The 21810-nt window shown below is 40.5% G+C and overlaps 4 protein-coding genes across 5 annotated transcripts; all 4 read right to left on the bottom strand.

Annotated features, from left to right (window-relative positions):
• Positions 1–1902: 1902 nt before the first annotated feature.
• Positions 1903–8573, bottom strand: alpha-Est10 (alpha-Esterase-10). 2 transcript variants are annotated; one of them, XM_017180336.3, is made up of 4 exons: positions 8511–8573; positions 3631–3943; positions 2856–3567; positions 1903–2785 (listed from the first exon to the last, which is right to left on the bottom strand). In XM_017180336.3, the coding sequence occupies exons 2-4, from the start codon at positions 3691–3693 to the stop codon at positions 2160–2162; spliced, it is 1401 nt and encodes a 466-aa protein (XP_017035825.2). In that variant the 5' UTR covers positions 3694–3943; positions 8511–8573; the 3' UTR covers positions 1903–2159. The 2 variants fall into 2 exon arrangements, with proteins under 2 accessions (XP_017035825.2, XP_017035826.1); XM_017180337.3 differs by lacking the exon at positions 8511–8573 and adding an exon at positions 6837–7096.
• On the bottom strand, positions 7736–8136 carry LOC108084218 (uncharacterized). Its single transcript, XM_017180340.3, has 2 exons — positions 7978–8136; positions 7736–7930 (listed from the first exon to the last, which is right to left on the bottom strand). The coding sequence occupies exons 1-2, from the start codon at positions 8010–8012 to the stop codon at positions 7807–7809; spliced, it is 159 nt and encodes a 52-aa protein (XP_017035829.1). The 5' UTR covers positions 8013–8136; the 3' UTR covers positions 7736–7806.
• alpha-Est9 (alpha-Esterase-9) lies at positions 7736–19858 on the bottom strand. Its single transcript, XM_017180338.2, has 7 exons — positions 19289–19858; positions 11520–11832; positions 11296–11446; positions 10494–11230; positions 8640–10396; positions 8511–8579; positions 7736–7930 (listed from the first exon to the last, which is right to left on the bottom strand). The coding sequence occupies exons 1-5, from the start codon at positions 19330–19332 to the stop codon at positions 9932–9934; spliced, it is 1710 nt and encodes a 569-aa protein (XP_017035827.1). The 5' UTR covers positions 19333–19858; the 3' UTR covers positions 7736–7930; positions 8511–8579; positions 8640–9931.
• Positions 15685–17173, bottom strand: Mics1 (Mitochondrial morphology and cristae structure 1). The gene has a single exon (XM_017180339.3). The coding sequence runs from the start codon at positions 16952–16954 to the stop codon at positions 15857–15859; it is 1098 nt and encodes a 365-aa protein (XP_017035828.1). The 5' UTR covers positions 16955–17173; the 3' UTR covers positions 15685–15856.
• Positions 19859–21810: the final 1952 nt, after the last annotated feature.

Below are 21810 nucleotides of genomic sequence, written 5' to 3'. Positions count from 1 at the left end.
ATGGGTTTATGGGGTCGGAAATGATTTCTTCACTTAGAAAAATATTATTTTGTATTATAAAATCGGATTTTTTATATTAAAAAACTTATTGATTTTTTTTAAATTAAAAATATCATAACTCGGCCAAAAGAGCATTAATTTTAAATCGGAAAACTGTTCTGTGCAAGATTTTCTACAGTTAATAAATCTGCATACTTCATTTAAAAATTTTGAAAATTTAATTTTTTATCGAAATCAAAAATTTTAATGATGTAACCCCTTATAAAATTTTGCAAAAATGGCCAAAAAATCGATTTATTCCTGACATATCTAGAAAGATTCCCCTGTTGATGCTGATCAAGAATATATATGGTTTATGGGGTCGAAAATGATTCCTTCACTTAGAAAAATATTATTTTGCATTATAAAATCTGATTTTTTATATTAAAATTAAAATTAACAAGAAAGGAAGAAATGCAAAGTTTCATTCAGATAGCTTTAAAACTGAGGGACTAGTTTGCTTAGAAACAGACAGACGGACAGACGGACATGGCTAGATCGACTCGGCTGTTGATGCTGATCAAGAATATATATACTTTATAGGGTCGGAAACGTCTCCTTCACTGCGTTGCAAACTTCTGACTGAAATTATTATACCCTGCAAGGGTATAAAAATCATTCAAATAATTCCTATAAAAGAATTTATAAGGAAATCTGATGTTTTAATATTTTTTTGTCTGTTTTGACCTACAATCTTCAAGAAGCATTTTCCAGAAAAAACAAAAGTGTCCCTAAGAAATCCTTTTAAAATAAAATTGAATTTCAAAAAGTAGTTGCAATTTCCAAAATTTAATTGATTTAACTTCCAACTAGAAACTTTAACAAAATCTCGTAGGCTTTTCAATTAAATCCTTACTTTTCATCACTTTTTCATTAAAAACAAATTGAAAAAAATATTTAATCAAACGCCCGGATCCGGAGAAATAGAGAAAGAGAGGAATGTGTAAAGCGAGAAATCGCATTCTCTAACAATTTTGTGCAACGGAAAAAATTCTAATTTATTGAGTTAACGCCCATTTTTACACCCCGTGCACATGAACAGGATTCAGGCTCTAACCCCCTTTGAAAATCCCCTACGAAAACCCTGCTCTTGGTCACGCCCGGCCGCATGCCACAGCCATGACCATAACACAGTCTAATTCTGCAGAAAAAAAAAATTTATATATATAGGAAAAATTTAACGAAAAATTGCCCAACTCGCCGACAAAATGAAATTTTCACGTTACTGATGAGAGCACGCATCCCCAGCGAGCAGCACACGGCACCCGAACCCCTTTTCGATTTACCACACAAACATTTTGGCGTGTTCAGGCAAAGCTCCGCTCCACCCCCTAGAAAAAAAACGAATTAAAAACTTGCAAAAATTTTAATGGAATTTTTTTTTACCATTCTTTCTACACGCTCACGCTTTGGTCCCTGGTGTCATCCTGCCTGTCGTTGTTGGCGGTGGCATTGCGGAAATTGTTGTCCCCTTTGATTGTCAAGCGACGGCTTACACACATAAATGTCACATCAGCATATAGCCAAAGGGGTGTGTGGGTGGTGGGTGCAAGGTGGAAGTCGGAGGAGTCGGACCCGATGGTTTAGCCGGGTGTTAGCCCGCAAAAAAAATAAATGTGCAAAAAGAGCGACAGGTTTAGTGAAACGCTATCTTTGCCGACATTCAACTAAAGCTTTAAGCGGATCTACCACAAAGGAGTTTATCTATTTAAAAATTCAGCTTATTGCTGAAACTTTAAACTAAATAAAGTTGATGTAGGCAAACTTGGGTAAAATGTTAGTGGGAATCAAGTATTTAAAGTCAGACACAAACGCATTAGTTTAATAAAACTATTCTAACAAAAAAGACCAGTTTCCTGAAACTTAAATTCAATTTAAATATATATTTCATGTATAAAAAGTAATTATAATTTTATTTGCTCCTGTTAAATCGAACTTACACCACATATGCTCTGTCAGGCTATAACTAACTAAATATAACATATTGTTAAATAAAACAAACATCATCTCAAGCTTAGACTAACCGCAACATTTGTACAGCTTATTTACACAATTTAAGATCATACAAGTCCATGTAATTGAGACAGCTAAAGCTATAGAACCACGCAGATGCCCTGCATCTACAGCTGGTTGGGGGCATAGAAGCCGTTCCACACAGTATCGATTTTCTTCAATTCCGGCAACGTAATATACTTAAAAGGCTCGGTTATATTCAGGCACTTGAAATCGTTCTCATCCTCGAGGGGAGCGAACTTCAGATCCTTGATGCTTTCGCAATTGGGATCGCCGTTGGCGGCGAAACTCGTCCACACATCGATCATGCCGCTGATCACTTTGTATTCCGGAGAATCCGGAGCGGATTGGTGCGACAACATGCTGTGGTAGAGGTAGCCGAGGTCGTCTCCGTGACACACTCCGCGCATCTCGTGGCCACACAGCACAATCCTGATGGGGTTGCACAGCTTGGAGTCGTGGTCGAAGCGGTAGAGGTATGTGGGCGCACTGGACTGCCGCACTCGGGCTAAGGCCGCCCGGTAAATGGGATGCCAGAACTCGCGATAGGAGCACAGTTCGAGGAACTTCATCATATTAGCCTGGTTGCATGGCTCGTCGCCGAAATACGCCTTCTTCAGCTGCAGACCATAGTTCTCGCGCAGCTTATTATCCAAATTCGCACTCAGGTCCTTGGGTAACAGATTCTTGCAGTTGCCCACTTCATCCAGGGTGGCAGGACGCCTCGAGACCTCTGGTTGGAAAGGGAAAACATTAATTAATTTATTATTTTAATTAGTGTAAGTCCCAGGCAGTCAACTCACCAGGATAGAAGAGCAGTCCCTCGAAGCTGGTGCCCCCGAACATCATGGGCACTCGGTTGCTCCAAGAATTCTGTATTAACTCGTGGACTGGCCTGTCGATCACCGTGTGATCCGTTCTATATGATTCCACAACGGGTCCAAAGGCGAACAGCACACGGTGGTGCTTCTCATCCTTGCTCAGTATGGTGGAAGACGCCTTGACAATTTCACCGCCATCTACCGTCTTTAGAAACTCGAAGATTGACTTGTCCTTGTTGTTGCCAGTGTAGCCCAGCTTCTGGGCCAGTCGATAGGCCCAATTTTTGCGGGGTGGCTGGGTCCAGGGGCACAAGACGCTGCCGGACATCACGATCGCCTTGTGGATGAGTCCTTCAGTCTGCTGACTTAGGGATAAGAAGTGGGTAGAAGCACCGCCAGCACTCTCTCCGAATAGTGTCACATTCTTGGGATCTCCACCGAAAGCCTCTATGTTCTGCTGCACCCATCGCAGACCCATGATTTGGTCCTTGAGCCCCGCATTGCCCGGCACATCCAGCTGAGGATCATCCAGGCTCAGGAAGCCCAGAGCTCCGAGTCGATAGGCCACGGTGACTAAGACCACATCTTTGGACATGAAGAAGTCCGGACTGTACATGTCCCGAGAGGCTTCGCCCACTTGGAATCCTCCACCATAGATCCAAACCATCACAGGGCGCAGTTTGTTGGGCTGCAACTGAAAGAGAGAGTTTTCTTTTAATTTCTGTATTCCAAATTAAGGTACTAGGCTTAAACTCACGTCTTTCGCGTACACATTCAGGTATAGGCAATCCTCGGAGCCTGCAAACTTCTTGAAGAACATGTGTGTCTGCAATGGCTTTTCCGCCGCCGAGGTGCAGTCCAGCTCTTGATCCCATGGCTCTGCTGGTACCGGAGCCTTGAATCGCAGCTCACCCACCGGCGGCTTGGCAAACGGGATCTTCTCGAAGCTGTAGTAACTTCCTCCCCATATAGTGTTCCTCTTCTCTCCGCGCACAGGACCTAGCTTTGTCTTCACCACGGAGTATATAGCTGTGGCCAACTTCCGCTGCTCATACTTAAATTTAAGGACCCTGGAAAGTGCGAAGGTTAGTTAAGAACCTTTAGCAAGTATTACTTCAACGGAGCTTAATATAAATCAACAAATTTTTTTTTTATAACTTGATGCCAACTTCCAACTACCTTAGTAGATGGAACAGGGTGAAGTCCTACTGATTGTTAAATAACTTTTCAAAGTTCAACTACAAAGTTTAAAAACCCTATTACCATAGGGTATGAAAGTAAAGACGTTACGGTTCAAGCTACAAGTTCATATTCGATCGTAAAGGAAACACTTACGCGGTAGCTAACCTTTGGAAAAAGCCATAAGACCCCTTGCCGGCTGTTAATAATTTAACTCATTCTCAAAATGCTTGTATAAAATAATGGGGAATTGCCGGCAAATTGCTTTCAATGTCGCTGGAGGGGTCTATTGTTTTGAAAGTCTTACGAATTGTCAACGTCTTTTGACCAACCTCAACGCGCCGCGATTATTATGCATGACAAGTTTTCTATTTATTTTCTATAACTCCACGTTGTTTATGTCTGAGACTTATTGTCGCTGATTTTTATGGGTAATTTGTGGGTGGGCGTGGGGCGGTTTAATGCATTTAATGGCCTATTTTTATTCGCTCACACTGCGCACCTTCGATTTAGCTGGCATTCTGCAAATGCACTGACACAGTTTGATTCAACATCATTGCACACGAATGCATACAAATCGGTAATTACCACTGGAATCGAGAGAAAGGCGAGATCAGGCTCCGCAGATTGCTCGATACGTGACTGCCGAGAGTCTGTGAAAGCCAGCTTTAATACCATTTATTTCTCGCATTTGTTATTAAAATTTTTCTTGGCAGTGCCTTTAATGTTGAGTATTATGGCACTCGGTAGCTAGTTAAGCCAAGCGCAGCAAATGAAGGTAATAAATTAGCATCGGTGCTAATTGGCTAGCTTAGCCCAAAGCCTAGTCCGCTTGATGTGGAAAACATAATGCAAAGCTAAACTTTAGCACCTGGACTATTGTAGTGATTAACCCACAAGTGTTTTCGTATCATCAAGTACCTAAATCCGGCAATTGTCAAGCACCAAGATAAAGAAACGCTCACAAGTGAACAAATGTTTGCCGCAATTTGATTACAATTTAGTCACACTCTTGATAATGATTTTATTGACTTTATTTTTATAAAACAAAAATAAATACTTTCCTTTCACAATTTAATGTGTCAAATTCAAAAAGGTTAAACTCAAAAACCCCCAATCTTTTATATTTATTAAAAAAATTATAAATTTAATCAAATAAACACATCAATAAACCAGTTATAAATATGCAAAAGTATTGTAGAAAGGGTTCAATTTATTTGCTCAGTCAAGCGATTTCACACAAGCACTAGTCATTCCTAGTGCTTGAATAATAATAACACTAAACTCATTCAGACAGCAAGCAAAAACTAGAATTGAACATTTGTTTATGCATTATTTATGGAATATAGAAAACCTTAGCTTGACAAAATATTTAACTTAAAGCTGCCATGTCATGCCCGGCGAGCAGAAATTAGTATCACCTGAAAGTGAAATGAACCCTGTACCCTAGGAGCTTATCAGTTTAGTTCCGTGCAACAATTAAAACTTGTTCGATAATTATAGAAGGCAAAACACGTCACGATATTATCCATTTATCAAGTTAATTTCAGAGATTATTAAGGCTGTTAACGAGAAGCGGGAATAAATGATTAAATTAATTTTAAATATACAATTTATGATGGCGAACATGACAAACAATGTGGCAAAGGGCACTTTTATTACTTATACTACCGTTCTTCCTTGACTATACAAGACGGCTGTTAATATGACTCAATAAAAACATACCAAACTGACCTAACCCACTCTTTGAGGCCCGCTCAATTCCCTGGCAAATATGGGTAAATAAATAAAAAGTAAATATAGATACACGCAATTAACACAATTGTGTGTGGCTGTGCAATAATTTACGTTAAAAATACCAACTACCCGAAAAACTGTTAATAAACCTGCGAAAACGTGCAAAAAATACAAACACAAATCTGAGCAAACAATAAAAAAAAAAAGTCTTTAACTAATGCCGCAAAGAGGAAACATCGCTGAATCATGGGGGAAAAACAAAAGGCGATGAAAACAAAACGAACAGCCATGAGCAGAAGAAGAAAAAGCTTCATTAAGTTTATGCAAAACAACAGACAACAAGCAACATACTCGTAATAAAAAATTAAAAAAAAAAAAAAAACAAAACAAACAGCAAAGTTTCGCAACAATTTCACGAACATATGGCACATTTGTTTATGCGTGTGTGAAGGGAGCACAGAAAAAAAAATTTACAAAATAAGCTCCACACGCCAAGTTGTTTTTATCATATAATGATATATAATTAATCAATCATTAAAAACGAAGTCTTTTGTCAAATAAATACATTATTGTTGTACCTGTACTAGTTTTTATACTCATTTTTAGTTTTATGGTTTACATATGGAAAGAATTTAATAATTGATAAGCTTTTATAAATATTATTAAGCTGGTGACAAATAAATACAAATTACAATAAAAACAAAATCAAATTTTCATTAAAAAAAAAAAATCATGACACATATTTTTATATTAAAAGAAAATTTAATAACTTAATTTCTGGTAATATCGATCATTTAGACATTAAACTCTCATTATTTTTAAGAATATGAAAAGTAGGCTCAACATGTGATTTTTTAAATTATGAGTTATATTTATTAGATTTTTTTTTTCTCAGTGCACTCGTGTGCATTTGTATGCATGCGAGGCAGAAGTTGTTGCAAAACCCAAGATTCGAGACCTCAAAACACAGAAAACCGTTTAACGCTTCACAAGAGACACAGAGAGAGGAGAGGGAAACTGATCATGTGAAAAACTGGGAAAACTTACTTAAAGGTCAGCTTCACTATATCCATAAATCGCGTGGCCATTTCGGGGATCCGGATTTCCCAACACCCAACACACTCTTTTTCACGAACACTCAACAAACACGGGCTATCTGTATAGCTAAGCACGCTTCGATTACGAGCGCCGATTCGGAGAAAGTGTCACAATAAAGTCCCAGTTAGCCAAGTTAATGCTACCGGCTGGGAAAACGATCGAGAGTTTCGTAGGGAAGCGGAACCAAACAAATAAACCGCTCTACGCGAGCGGGCCGCACCAACTGACCCGCGATCATTGGACTTGGCGATTACTATATGTTTTCTCTCTCTTTTAGTCTCTTTGAATAGCGGAGGTGCTACTCACCTGTATCAGCTGATTTGTGTACTATAGCTCTCTGCTCTCCCAAATACCGGTTGTAGTCTATAAGTTTTTTTTCTCTGGCAAACTTTAATCGAAAAAGCTATTGAAGCTAAGGCAAAAACCTAAATGCTTGGACACTCACAAGCTCTACAAAGTTAAGATCACAGTTACTCAAGCTCTGAATTTGAATGTTCAAGCCATAAGGTCAACCAGTTTACCTTGAAATTGAGCTTAGACTTGGCCAATTAAAGATTTCTAACCGTTACCTAAGCTTAATGAGTCCATAGCCCCCGCTCGGTAATGCATACACTTGTCAAATGGAATGAATACATTTGAATATCTTTTCGAGTAAAGTTAAGACCCTGCTTGCTATGCCAGAGCATGAAGCCGAACTTTCCACAAAGCTTTTTACACCTACAGCCCCTTTTTCTCAGTGCAAACTGAAAAAAGCTCAACTTTAACCATTCAAGTGACAATGAACTTGACTTTGGGCACTAAATAATGCCACTCTGACATGTGTCAATAAAGAAAAGCCTTGTCTGCGCTGCTGATAGATAATTTATTTATTTACCCATTCTAGGGCTTTATCGAGTTCTTTTGGTATCGGTATCGGGGGTCAAAAATCAAAGTCATCGGGCGTGGAGTGCTGTGGTTCGCTTTGGGTTATAACCATGTCTGCCTCGGCTGATGGAACATCATCGCACAAAGCCAGGTGCAGAGTTACAGCCAAGAAGTAGAAACTATGCGAAAAAGGTTATAAATTTCCAAAAAGTTCCAGCTAACCCACCTCATTAATAGGAATAAATTCAATAGAGTGTTCATGTCGACTTGTAGTGTTCAGTGTCCCAAATATAACTGATCAGAAATAGGAAAACTATGGCAGTAAACCGATATAGATTGCACTAACTATTAGCACTTGGCAGCTGATTCACAGCTAATGACACAATGGGCCTGCATTATGTCGAACAGATCAAACGAATGTCGATGGCAAAGCTCCGACAATAATATATGTGGTATTATACAATTATTAGAGTTAATCAGCGTAACAAAACCAACAGGGGAAAAATAATAAAGGTTCAAATTAGCAACAAATTAGTCACGCTTTATTTGATCTTGCAATTTGAATTCAGTTTTCGCATCAACGCATATGCGATAATTTGTGCCCATTTTATTTGTCCGATAACTCACATAACTCACATGAGAACCAGACGAAAAAGTGTGACGCAGGGGTATGCCTATGTTACCCATAGGAAGTTTTTTGGACGTGATAATAAAATTGCAGACACATGTTGAGATTGCGGATATATAAATTATACTCACTGATTCACGAAATCCCCAAGGGTGAACACCGGCGGAGTAGTATCTTTGCTTCGTCCGAGGCTAAAGTGCCTTAGTTTCGTGAGAAAAGTAAAATATTTACCCATATTAATTGCTTGGAAAATAACTCACAGCCTGTTGTTATCTTGAATTTTCTTTGCTTTTATTCTTTTTTAATAAAATATGGTTTTATACACTTTCAAATTTCATAGTTTCTTTCCATCACAAGACTTTGAAGCTTTTTGACAAAAACATTTGGTTTCCAACAGACTCGGATACACAGAGAATTCTTAGACAAACTAGTTTCAACTGGCGGACTTACTCCTAATCATTTTGTGCACACTCAAAAAACGTCTTCCACTTATCAGTTTTCCGTTTAGTTGTTTAGTTTTAGTTTTTATTCGCTTGTTATGTATAATATAAATGATGTAAAACTTGGACAGGTTTCTCTGTTTGTTCAAAAACAACATTTTACCAAAACAACTTATGCATACAAAAGGCTAAATATCTAAAAAGACTTAGGCTACGAATATAAATAAATTGGTTACGGTTAACTCGTTTTCTCATTTAAATATACATCTATATTTTGAAACACAAATGGAAAAAACTTCCTCTTTGTAAACGTGTGCGTTCGTTAGGCGATGGAAGAAAAAGAATGGAACCTTAAGCAAATTAGTGTCGAGGACTTACAGCGATCTCGAGTAAAGAGATCCGTACAAAATACGGTTGATATATGTGTGTGTTGGCTTGTTATAGATATCAGCGAGACATGAAGGAACGTTAAATATAAGTTCTTTGCTCAGAATCCTTGGCTGCCTGGATTAGTTCAGTTTGGTTTAGTTGGTTTGGTAGTTTCTCATAGAAGGTACTTCAGTTGCGACTTGTTTCACACTCATAACTACACTTATAAACAGCCTGCTTAGACTATAGATCCGATCCGAGAGGCGGATGAACTTTAACACACCTAACTAGGATTCCCCTCTACGTTGGCAAACTTAACAACAGTAAACGCTCTTGATTTCAGGCCCAAAGCTACGCTTTGCATTGTTTCAAACAGAGGCTTCAACATAAAGCTGTCAGAATCGTGAAGTTTCAGGGTGGTTCGTCTTACTTAAAAGATCTAAAAGGAAGTTTTTGTAATCAATCGATAGTTGTGAGTTTGAGACAGGAAACCTTTGCTCGTTCTCGTTCTCAACGAATACAATTTGGTTTAAATTCGTATTAAGTCTAGGATTTTGAAGACATAAACTTGTGAAAGACTATTCCTGAACCAATGTCAAGGAAATATTTGTAATACTCCCAAAACTTTAGTTTTGTCTTGTCTCAGAAGTATCCATAGATTACACTCCCCTCCCTTGAGATTCGAACCTCCCCTGTTTAGGTAAAGCTACTGATTTAATCTAGATAGATCCCCCCTTTAATAATTATAGCAGCTCATCGCGCCGATAGAAGCTCTCCCAGACCATCAGCTTCCGCATATCGGGCACGTCGATCACCTTCAGCTCGTCGGATATGTTAAGGCACTTCAGCTGGTGTTTCTCGACGGCCGCCGGCTCCACGGGCAGCCAAAGATCGGGCTGCTCCGGATCGAAGTTGGGGTTCCCGCAGGCGGCAAAGTGCGTCCACAGGCCCACTAGCCGCTCTATGCACTTGTACTCCCGCGTGTGGTTCTTCAGCTTGCGCGCCAGCGAGTTGTAGAAAAGGTAGGACAGGTCGTCGCCGTGACACGTGCCGCGTACCTTCTTGCCGCAGCTCAGGATGCGCAGGTGGTTGAAGTGCTTCGAGTCGAAGTCGAAGCGGTAAAGGTACGTCGGTGCCCCGGGGGCGTACAGCAGGCGGGACAATACTGTGCGGTAGATGGGGAACCAGAAATACTCGTGTGAGACCATCTGAAAGATGAATGGATGAAGGGAGAGTTAGTTATATATATTCTTTAAATACGTTATATAACCCAGCTGTGCTAAGAAAGATTAAAGTATCACCCACCTGAAGGTACTCGTGCAGGGTGTCTAGACTCGGCGTCTTATCGCCGTAATAGCACTGCCTCAGCTGATCGCCGTACTCCCGGCACAGGGCACTATCTCGGTCCATGTTCAGCTCGATGGGCACCACAAAGCGGCAGTCGTCCAGCTCATTTAGACACTTGGGATTCGTTTTGGTCTCGGAGTATAGCAGTAGGCCCTCATTGGAGACGCCTCCCAGGATCAGGGGTATGCTGTTGCTCCAGGCGGTGCGCATCATTTCGATGGGCTTCGTGGGCACCACACAGTGGCTAGTCACATAGGGCTCGATCACGGGTCCGAAGGAGAATCCTATGCGCTCCTTCTTCTCTTCGTCGATGCAGAGCTCTCCATTGGCCTTGATAATGTCGGATCCCTTGGCGTTCTTCAGGAACTCCCACACATCCCGCGTGTTGTTCTCGCCCGTGTAGCCAGCCTGAACCGCAAGGCGGTAGGGCCAGTTTCTCTGCGGGGTCACTGCCCAGGGTGAAAGCGTATTGCCCGACATGCAAATGGCCTTGTGGAACAGGCCGCGAGTCTGCTCTGTTATCATCATGTAGTGCACCGATGCACTTCCCGCACTGTCCCCGAAAATAGTTATGTTACCCGAATCTCCACCAAAACGGGAGCAATTCGCCTTGACCCATCGCAGGGCCAAGACCTGATCCTTGAGTCCCGCGTTGCCGGGAACATCCAATTCGGGATCGTCCATGCACAGGAATCCTGAATAAATTAATAGAGAACTCGATTTATTAAGAGTTTGAGGTAAAAACAAAGTTGAGACTCACCCAAGGGTCCTAGTCTATAGTTAATCGAAATAACTACTACATCCTCGCGAAGCAGGTAATCAGGACTGTAGCATTCCCGCGAGGCTTCGCCAAACTGAAAGCCACCGCCATAGATCCAGACCATCACAGGCATTGGTTTGGTGGGATATAACTTAAGGAGGGTAAACAAATTATTATCAGAATAAAAATGAAAGCTAGGAAAGTGTCAAAGGATTTCCACTTACATTCTTTGTGTAGACATTGAGGTAGAGACAGTCCTCGGAGCCGTCTGTCATCTCAAAGACAAAATGCTTCTGCAGGGGCTTCGGTCCCTGGGAGGTGCAGCTTTTGACCTCCGTCCAGACCTCTGGTGGCTGTGGGGCCTTGTAGCGCAGCTCTCCGACGGGTGGCTTGGCAAAAGGGATCCGCTCGAAACTGAAGTAGGACTGGCCGTAGATGGACTTCCGCTTGACGCCCTTTATGGGGCCATAGGTGGTACTGACGACAGTCTTTTCGCTGGTCCTGTATCGCCGTTGCTGGACCTTAAAGTCGACCATTCTGCGGGAGAAGCGAAGTAGATACAGGGCTTAGAAGACTTCTGGTATTAAGAACTGATTCCAATTTAACGCCCCCTCCCCTGGATCTAAGCCCAATCAGTATTTGTGGCCATTAATCAGAGACAATAAACGACGTCAGCTTCGCTGATATTGATGGGAGTGTCTTTTCCGCTTAGCGTTCTGCTGATAACGTTAATTTTTTATCAGCTCTCGCCCGGCGGGCCAGGTGTGCGCCATTTATCGCAGCCCACTCTCCACTTTTCACTCTGGATTCGCCGCAATTCACATGAAATCAGCTCGCAATATTTTTTGTTATTTTCTGCCTATGATTTTTTGTTTTCGGCGTATTTATTCTGAGTAGCGTTCAAACAAAAAAATCAGACGCGCCCTGGTATCAAAAGATAAACAAACCGCAAACCAAACAAAATTTGGGTAATTCTTTGAGTTGTGTAAGTCGTTCAACTTCAAGTGTAGAAAATCAAGGGCGAAGGCCATTGAAACTGAAAAGTGTATAAGACCTGTGCCAAGGCAATCGTAACTGGGTGAAATGCTCAGAGTGGTTTTACTTGTATTATATAAATATATAAATAGCTAAGCAAAGAGTCCTTCAACTGCCGGGCAGAGCAAGTTCAAGAGCAAAAGTCGACAGCAACAACACAAGTATTTTAATTCTTAAGAAAAGGTAATTGTAACAGATATTCCTTGGCGAGATATTTTGGTTTTTACTGCTATATAGTCTAAACTGCCTGAAAGTAATCACTTTGCTTGACTGTAGGCATTCAACTTTTGGCAAAGCTATCAAAACTACGCCAAATGTTTATAGATTAATTATTTTAAAAATAGCTTCAAGTTTTCACCTTTATAAGCTGAGGCTTTTTAACCTATATAAACTAAGGTGAGATTTTTAATTGTATAAATAAAAAACTTTGGGGGTGATAAGATGCCCAAAATGTTTTCGAATTTTGCAAGAGGGCAAATCAAAGCACTCGCACTTCCTCCCAAAATATTCAAATCCCCATGTGGAGGAGGCCTTTGTTTATCGCCTTCCATAATGGCCAAGTCATGTACACAAAATAAAACCGTTTCTGCCATTATTTCCATTTTTCGATTGAATGATGCAAAGCAGAATAGTTTCGATGGCTTTTGTGAGCTCACCTGGCAAACGAAACGTGTTATAACTTTTAATTAATTCGTACGTAAGTTCCGATTTGTCGGAGAGAGCGGAGATAAAGAATAAACCCGGCTATATCTCTTTGTTTTCCCCCAGCTTGCCAGTTTGCCGTTGCTTGCAAATGTCATCAACAGCTGGGGCCGGCCCAAGGGCAGCGAAATATATCAAAATTTATGTTTATTAATAGCCAAAATGAGCTGTTGCCATTTTTCGGCCAAGATGGTAGCCAAAGCCCCAACGCATGATGTGAATAATACATCCGGAGCAATTTGAACGGGACTGTGAGGGGGGCCTTGGCCTTGAACTTTGCCATGAATATCATTTTGGGAAGGGAGCGCTTAAGCTAATGGTCGGCACCTATAAAAAAGAAGGAAAGTCTATATAAATAATGTTTATGACGGGTCTGCCTTGACCATAAAAGATTATGTCCTAATACGAGGCTTGCGTGCGGCAAGCCTATTTCTCAATTGGAGGTCCTGGAACGCACCCACTGACCACTGAACTTTTGAAAACATGAAAAGCTCACGGGAGCCATGGTTAATTTTATTTTTATTAGACAAAAAATAAACAAACGACAACGAATATTACAGCCTTGAATTTGCTGCTGGCCGCCCATTAAGTGCTGCTAGAAATTTTAATGTTCCGATTATTTTCCGCAGTTTCCGCAGACAGAGAATGTATCTGCTAAACGATCTTGTGTGTCCCAACTGATTTATGTGTTATTTTTGGCCGCTATGGCGATAAATTTAAAGCAAAATAAACAAGAGATTTTTGCTTACACTAAGAAGGAAATTATTCGGCTGCTTATTAGCAACAAGTGACGACAGCAGTCCCAAAAAAGCAAGAAGAAATACTAGAGACTTAAAGGCAAATAAACTTTAAACAAAAGATTTTCAGATAATTGTAAAAATATATATTTAACATATGAAGCACTTATCTTATTTATTAAATAAAAAAAAACAAGTTTATAGACAAATGGCCAAGAATATGTGAAACTTTGTCATTTTTCTATGATGTTAATTGATTGCTTTTCCTTGAAGATGTATTAGAACCAAGTGACCTCAAATACTAAATGAAATATTAAGTTTAAAACGATGTTTCTGGGTTAGCAATAGACACAATAAGTAAATTAGATTACCTAAACAAAAAACTAAGGCCCATGATACCTTATCAAGAGGGTAAGAGGAATATTTTGAGACTGGCTTTGAGAACGGTGACTTGGGTTTCCATGCACCCGAGAGCGAGAGCGGGAGAGATAAGCCCGGCTTATGTCACAGATGAATCAATAAATTTCCCGCGCACAAGGCGGCGCCGTTATCTGCTAGACGCAGTACAGGTCCGGCACGCGATAGGAGACCATATAGAGCGTATAATCTGGACAAACATCAAATATTGTCTGAAAGACTGACACACGCAGGCGGCAAGTCATGGTCAAGTTAGTTTCTCGAAAAAGATGACACAACAAACGGAGAATTATGATTACCGGTCGCATAAAACTAGAGGCATAAAACAGCTTAATTTCATTTCCGTCTCGTAGTGGCCATAAAAACTTGGCATCTATTTGTGGACACTTTACATGGCCATCTAGGGAAGGCGCGACGACCTTGGAAAGGCTGTAAAAGCTGCCAAGCGAGGACTGCAGAATGAAAGCTTTGGCGCCATGAATGAACCAGAGTCGGTTAGGAGGCCAAAAGCTTACAATTGGTAGAGGGATAGTCTAGGTGGAGCAGGTCAAGGAGTTAGCTGAAGGACGCCTGGGTCGACAATTAAATGTAAACAAAACATAAAAAACTGTGGGGCTTTAAGACAGACATTTAGCAGGTTTTTTTTAGAGGTTCGTTATCAAAGCGTCCAAATATTCGGTTCTCATGTGTGCAAATATTTTATAAGAATAAATAAGATAACAAAATTACCATCAATCAAGAAAATATAGCTATTTAACATTAAAATCTCCCCGATCTAATGTGAAAATTATTCGGCATAAATTTAATTATATTTTATTATAATCGAATCACACATTTTCGACTTTATTAACCCTAATAGGGTAAATGTTTTTAACGAACAACTCGCAGCTGATTTAATGCGCTAAATTTTAAACTCATTCATTGAAAAGTCCCCACATTATATATTAGGTATACATACATATACATTTATCAGAATGTTTGCACTTCTCGCGGCAATTCTTTCATTCTTTATTCATTTAAAAAAATTATTTTCGCCACACAAAAGCTTTCGGACGGGAAAAAAAAAAATAAAAAAAATAATAGAGAAAGAAAATGCGGCAAAATTAAATGAAATTGACAAGCTAGTGTTCGTGTGTATGTGTGTGTGTGGGCGGCAGATAGAAGGAGAGTACAAAATGCTAGCGACAAAATTTCACAAAACGAATTTCTATGCCGCGGTCATACCCGTCGTATGCGCAATGTCAGAAATAAAGCATTCAGAATAAACGAATGCTGAAACTTAAAGAAATCTTAAAACAATAAATAGTTTTAGATGAGACCAACAGCTGGCTAGAGAGGAATAGGTCGTTAGGTCTTAATCTATGTAGTTTGGGGGAAATGCATTTGTGAAAATAGGTGATGAAACTATTTGCATTTTTGGGGGAAATTAAATGTTAATCAATTAAATTGCTTTGCAAATTTATATATAATTTATAATTTACAGGAAAACAATTGTTAATCTGTTCTCTTTCATATAATTATTTTGTTAAATTCTGTAATTTATACTCTGAATACTGAATGTGCTTATGAATGAAATCAATCATGTCCCATTATGCATTTGCCCTTCCACTTTTCACATGTCGCCAATGCCAAATTTAAGATCCCAAAATAAGCCCCGAATCCCGATTTCTCTACTTCCTCTTCTGATCCTGTCCCGCCAGAATAATGGCAATGCGTATAAAGATGTTCAGCGCATCCATGTAAATGGCCAAGGCGTGATTGATGGGATCGAAGGGGCTGCTGCTGTACTGCGGATGGTGCTCCGCCGACTTCACGATCCGTTGGGTGTCGTACAAAAGGAAGCCGCTGAACAGGATCAGTCCGCCGTACAGGGAAATGCTGGCCAGCCCCGCCCCCACGGCTGTCGTGGGGGGCAGCCACATGGAGGCCAGCGAGGAGGCGAAGACAAGTCCCAGGCCGATGGCCAGGGGTCCGCCCATGTGCAGGAACTTCTCGCTGGGAGCGCAGGCGGCCACCGTGGACAGGGCGCCTACTATGCCGCCGGTGTACATTAGAGCCTTGATCAGGATGGGACCGCCCAGCAGACACATGGGCGCCAAGACCGCTCCGAGGACGGCACAGTGGGCGGCCCAGGCCAGCTGCTTGGCCCCAATACCGGGCTGATACTCAATGCTCTGCGCCAGGGCCCCGCTTAGCATCACCACGCCCAAGGTGACCAGGGAGGCGATCCACCCAGAACGCGTCAGCATGGCCATCATGGCGTCCGACTGGAAAATGGCCGCCGAAGAGGCCGCCGTTACGGCGCAGGATGCCCCAAAGTAGGCGTAGGTGGCGTGAATGCGGTCCCTCACGTACTGGGGCCACACCACAGAGTGATCGTAGATGCTGGTCTCCTTGGACAGACCGAGTCCGTAGTAGCACAGGCCCACGAGACCCATCAATGCCGCTCCCGCCGCCGCTCCCTTGCCCATGGAGTAGGCGTTCTCGCTAGGTGGGCCCATCATACGATCCTTGAGCGAGGGTCCTCTGGTTCGGCTCTCCAGGTGAGAACGGTCGCGATCCCCTGGCTCCCGTGAATACTTCCGCATCCGCAGCGCTTGCATGTCCTTCTTTGGCAGCAGGGACTTCCCATTGCCCAAAGATGGCAGTGTTGGAGGCTTGCATTTGATGGAGTTCTGGGCGGAACTCCAGAGCCGAGGACCTCCGGTGTGGCCCAAAAGACTAAGCGATTGTCCTGACAGCCTATGGGCTAAGCGGGCCAAAAGCATCGCGAATCGGTACTTTTGATTTTGTTTGCCTATTGATTTTATGTAACTTTATGTAAGTATGTTCAACTCTTTTTGGTTGTCATGTATGTATAACTTTAGCGAGAAATTGAGGACAAAAGTGTAAAGAGCTGGGATTTTAATGCACAAAGGACATTAAAAAAGTAGGGTTTAAAATTTAGAGCCAAGACTGAGACACGAAATGCAAAGGTTATGTGGATTTATAGAGAAAAGAAGACTGAGTTGTAAAGTGAACCCATTGTTCGTTATTTGTATTTTATATTTGTTGTCTTGAAAATAGGTAAAAAAAAATATTTAAAAAATCTGTATAAATCCACTTGAAACTAGATTTATCTTGTGAGTACCAGATCGACGGACAAAGAATTTTTAAGATGTATCTTTATGCGACATCAAGAAATATTTGCACGTGCCCAAGCTCCAAGAATTCCCAGCAGAGATTGTGTGGAATTGAAGGTTAATTGTCTGCCCAGCGATGAATTTGTTGTGTCAATTGATCAAACCAATGACTTAAATTGATTTCGACCAATAAATAACAATTTCAGAATGTCCAAATTTAAGTTTAGACCTTAAAGGCAATCAATTTATTGAGCTGAAATCGAATATATGTACATTGTACGTGAAATTGACAATTCATATATGCCAAAAAATGATTGAACGTGGGCTGTGTGAATTCATTCAATTCAAACAGTTTCGCTGGCATAAATCAGAAAAAAATACCCATTAAAATATGCAAATGAATGCAGAATTGAAATGTTTAAAAAAATTGTTCATGATATTGCGTCATTAAATTGCACAAATAGACATGCATATCGATGGAAATATTTTTTATATAAACACAATGAAATTAAAACAATTTTATATATAAAAAAAAGCTATATATATAAAATAAAATCATAAAAGTTGTCACCGAAGCTTATCGCTTACACGAAAAAACAAATAAATAAAGTAAAAATTGAAAAGCATTTCTGCCCTGACATTCTATACGCCACAATTCGTCTTTATAGCGACTGAAACCTAATGAAATCATCACATGAATGGATTCGAAACGGAACCAGTTGGCTGCCGAAACCAAAACTAAGCTGATCTCATACAACATTCGTTCCCTCTCTTTTGCCAAACACCAAACACTTTTTATTTTTTGCACACCAGCCAGAAATGTGAGTCAGCCTCTGCGGGACTTACTATGGTTTACACAATACAATAATTTACATATATCCCGCAGACATCTGCGGAGTGAGCGAGGTCTATTCTGGTTTGCTACCTAATTATTTGCGCAGTTTCAGTGTCGGCAAAAAGCCCTCAGACAATAGAGAGAGAGAGCGGGGTGAGCCAAAGACCCCAAGCGGATCTATAATGACAGCTGCTCTGGGTCTTTGTGGGCCTGTATCTATCTATGGTTGCTCTTCCTGAAGACGAACTACGATCAAACTGAGTAAATCCCCTGAAAGAAGCAACAACCCACCTGCGGAGACAAGAAGGAAGTCGGTAAACATGGTAGGTTTTGTTTTGTAGGTTATAATTAGAGTACATTCTGCACCTTTTTGTAAAACAAGAAACTAATATCTTGAAAATATTAATTTGAAATTTAATTCATAAAATATATTTAAAGGATTTTCCCCCTTCTGTTGCGTAAAGAGAAATTAATGAGTAATGGTGTTCTGGGCTACGATGTTTACACTATTCCTACGTAATTTTCTGGGAATTTTTTCCTAGACGCCCAACGCCCACCTGTCCGTTGCTTCAATGTTGTTGACTCGTGCATAATTAAATATGTATGCCTGTTTCCCGCAAGGACAGGCTATGGCTATCCCTGGGGTAGGACATTGTAAACATCTGCTCGGAAATACTGAAGCAATTTCGGTGCTCCCAGCTGCGTGAAAAGCATAAAAAATGGTATTTGCCGAGCATAAATATTGTCTCACGGGGATTGTTGACGTAAATGGTTTCTTGTTGCTTCAGGGAAATGCTTATCGATTGATATGAGTTACTCGGAATTCCCAGGAATATGGAACGCGAGTTCCGTTACAGATCGTATGCATAAATCACACTAAATATATTTTCAGTTACAATTACACGAAACCTACGGAGGTGTTTAACTACATACAGTGTGCCTTAGTTGGGATGACACAATGCGCTGATGTCATGTGCCTGGCGCAATTGGAATGATTTTCATTTGGCTCTTGGCAAGGCAAATTAAACGTTTTTAAAGTAATTACAATGCAAAATTGTCAGCTAACTCGAAAAAGGAAAGGCTCTTATAATACATACTAATTGCAAGTATTTTCCCCCGTAAAACGCTTATGGTCATCAACTTACTTGAGTCCAATTTTGAACTGATCAAAGGCAGCCATGGAAGACATTTTGTGGTTATTTTCTCGTTCTCGCTGTCTCTTCGTCTCGAATTCAATCAGCAAAGCAGCCGACAATTTGTTATTTATAAATTATTTTTGCTGTATGAAGGGGGGCAGGAGTGACGGCGGTGGGATTTTATAAATATTTTAAAAAAACCCAACTATAAAACTTGTTTTGGTTTTGGTTTGTATGCCTAGCCGAGTTGAGGAACTGCCAGCTGTTCAATGGCCTTGCCAGGACAACAACAAAACGGAGCTTTTATGTCCTGCGCACCAACACACGCACACGCACACGCACAAGCACACGCGTGAAAAGCCCTCGATGGAAAATCAACACGCAGGATACGAAAAAATTGGAAAACAAGCGATTATCACATGCTTTGCTCGCGGCGCGAAATTTTTTAATTTTGTCTAAACTGTTCAAATTACTATAGCTGCCGGTCTGTGGTATATAGTAGCGATGCAGAGAGGAGCGTCTGATTACCAACAAACTATATAGGTAGTTGCCCCGTTACGCGTCCGCTTGGCGTGAAGGCAGCTCGTCAACTGCCCGCCAAAGCACGAAAAAGTTCTAAGCGTGGCAAAAAGCTTTCGGCGCAAGGCGAAGCATCGAAAGCGTTTCCGCCGCTGATACGGGAGACAATTACCACGAGGAGCAGAGGAGGAGGCCTTATCTATAATTCAGTAGTGCCACAATTATGTGGCCGGAGGAGGCATTTTCCAGCGAACTGACTCACGCGGCCATTACGAAGCACAAGCCTCGACTTTGTCCTGCCGCCACATATCCACTTTATCACTGTCCCCCGAAACTGCGTCCCGATAACAATAATCGTATTGATTCGCACTGCTAAGAGGAGGGCTAACAAGTTGTGATTTCGCTGATTCGACAATATTTTTTCGGTTGGTTCTTTTTTGTTTGATGGAGGTGTCATGCGGCATAATAATCTCTATGGCCTACTCATGGTTTGATAAGGGAGCGTGGAATCGATTTCGGGGGTGAGTCATTCTCTTATCGCCGCCCCCTTCTAGGAAGCTGTAATCGGGAAGAAATTATTTGGTGCTATTATGGAACACAGGGGAGTTCCAAAAACTGAAAAAAAAAACAAAAATATTAAAATTTTAATGTGAAATTTAATCAAAACATTATGCATAAGAGTCTTAAAATAATTTTAATGAGTTAGATTTCTAAGTTTATTTATGGATCGTTATTTCATGAATTGTTTTTTTTTAGCTTTTTGAATTTACTTCCGAGAACATGCGAATAATATTATTAATTATTAATTCATTGCTTTCTGGGAAAACTAAATTCATGAAGTTCACATGATTTATTATTTATAATTTTCATAAGTAATCGGCAATTCCAACAGATTTGGAAAAAAAATGTACATTTGTTAATATGAAATATAATAAATCTGTACACAAAAAAATTCCAAAATTATTCCGGGCTAGTTATTATATTTCTATGAACATTAGTGATCGTAAATTAATTTTAGTTTTAACACTATATAATGTCCTTATATTTATTGTTGGCTCTCCCTCCATGAAATTATTATGTATACCAGGAAGTTCACATTAGCTTGGATAAAGTCATTCATTTGAAGAGTGTCTCGCACTCTTTTGTGATTCTTGTTGCTGGGCCTAAGAACCACAAGTGGCAAAATAAACAAAGCCAGGCTGAGAAAGCTAAATAAATGGGGGCAGGACAAGCACAGCTGACTGAAGGACCTGAAGACCTGACTCCTGTTGCTGCTGAAAGCTCTCCTCGCTACGAAAAAAGCCAAAATAAGCAGTGGCCTAGAGCTTTTCAACCGCCAGCTTTTAACAGCTAAACTTATTTTGATTTATATTGTTTCGCTATTCGATTTGGTCTGCCCCAAGCAATTGGCTCTAGTTATGGTCAGTTCCAGTTTTCGGTTTAGCTTGGCACGCAACCGACTCGGACTGGAATCAGCGAAGATTACACCTAATCAAATTATGGGCTGGATTAAGCAAATAAATGGGTATATGCACAGGGAGAAAAGGATCTTCAGAGAAGCTTATTAATCGCTTAACTCTGGCAGAGGCAGTAAGCTATATAAAATCATATCATATTAAGCAATATTAACAATAGCACTCTTCCTGTTTTTAAATTGCACTTTGAAGAATTTTAGTATACAATGTTCTGTAAAATGTTTGAAAATTCCATTAAAATATTCTTAGAACTATTTGGTATTTAAGAATATTTCCATGTACTTGGCTTAGCTCAACATAAATCTGAAATCATTATCTTGCTCAGTGTACGCTTTGGTGAGCGGGCAGTCTACAGATTTGTTTATATTTATTATATGCTAAATAAATAACCTTGGCTGGGGGGTAATATAAACTCTCGTGACTTTTGGCGCTTATGTTGCCATGCGCTCTTCGCTCGTGAAGCTTTTCCATCGGATCTCGTTCTATATAGTAAGCATTATGCTCGCTCTGTGGGTGGATTGCTCTCCCGACATCTCT

Source organism: Drosophila kikkawai, chromosome 3R (genome assembly GCF_030179895.1).
Source record: "Drosophila kikkawai strain 14028-0561.14 chromosome 3R, DkikHiC1v2, whole genome shotgun sequence".
Lineage (NCBI taxonomy): Eukaryota > Metazoa > Arthropoda > Insecta > Diptera > Drosophilidae > Drosophila > Drosophila kikkawai.
The sequence above is the reverse complement of the archived record's forward strand: the minus strand, read 5'-3'. Positions and strand labels throughout refer to the sequence as shown.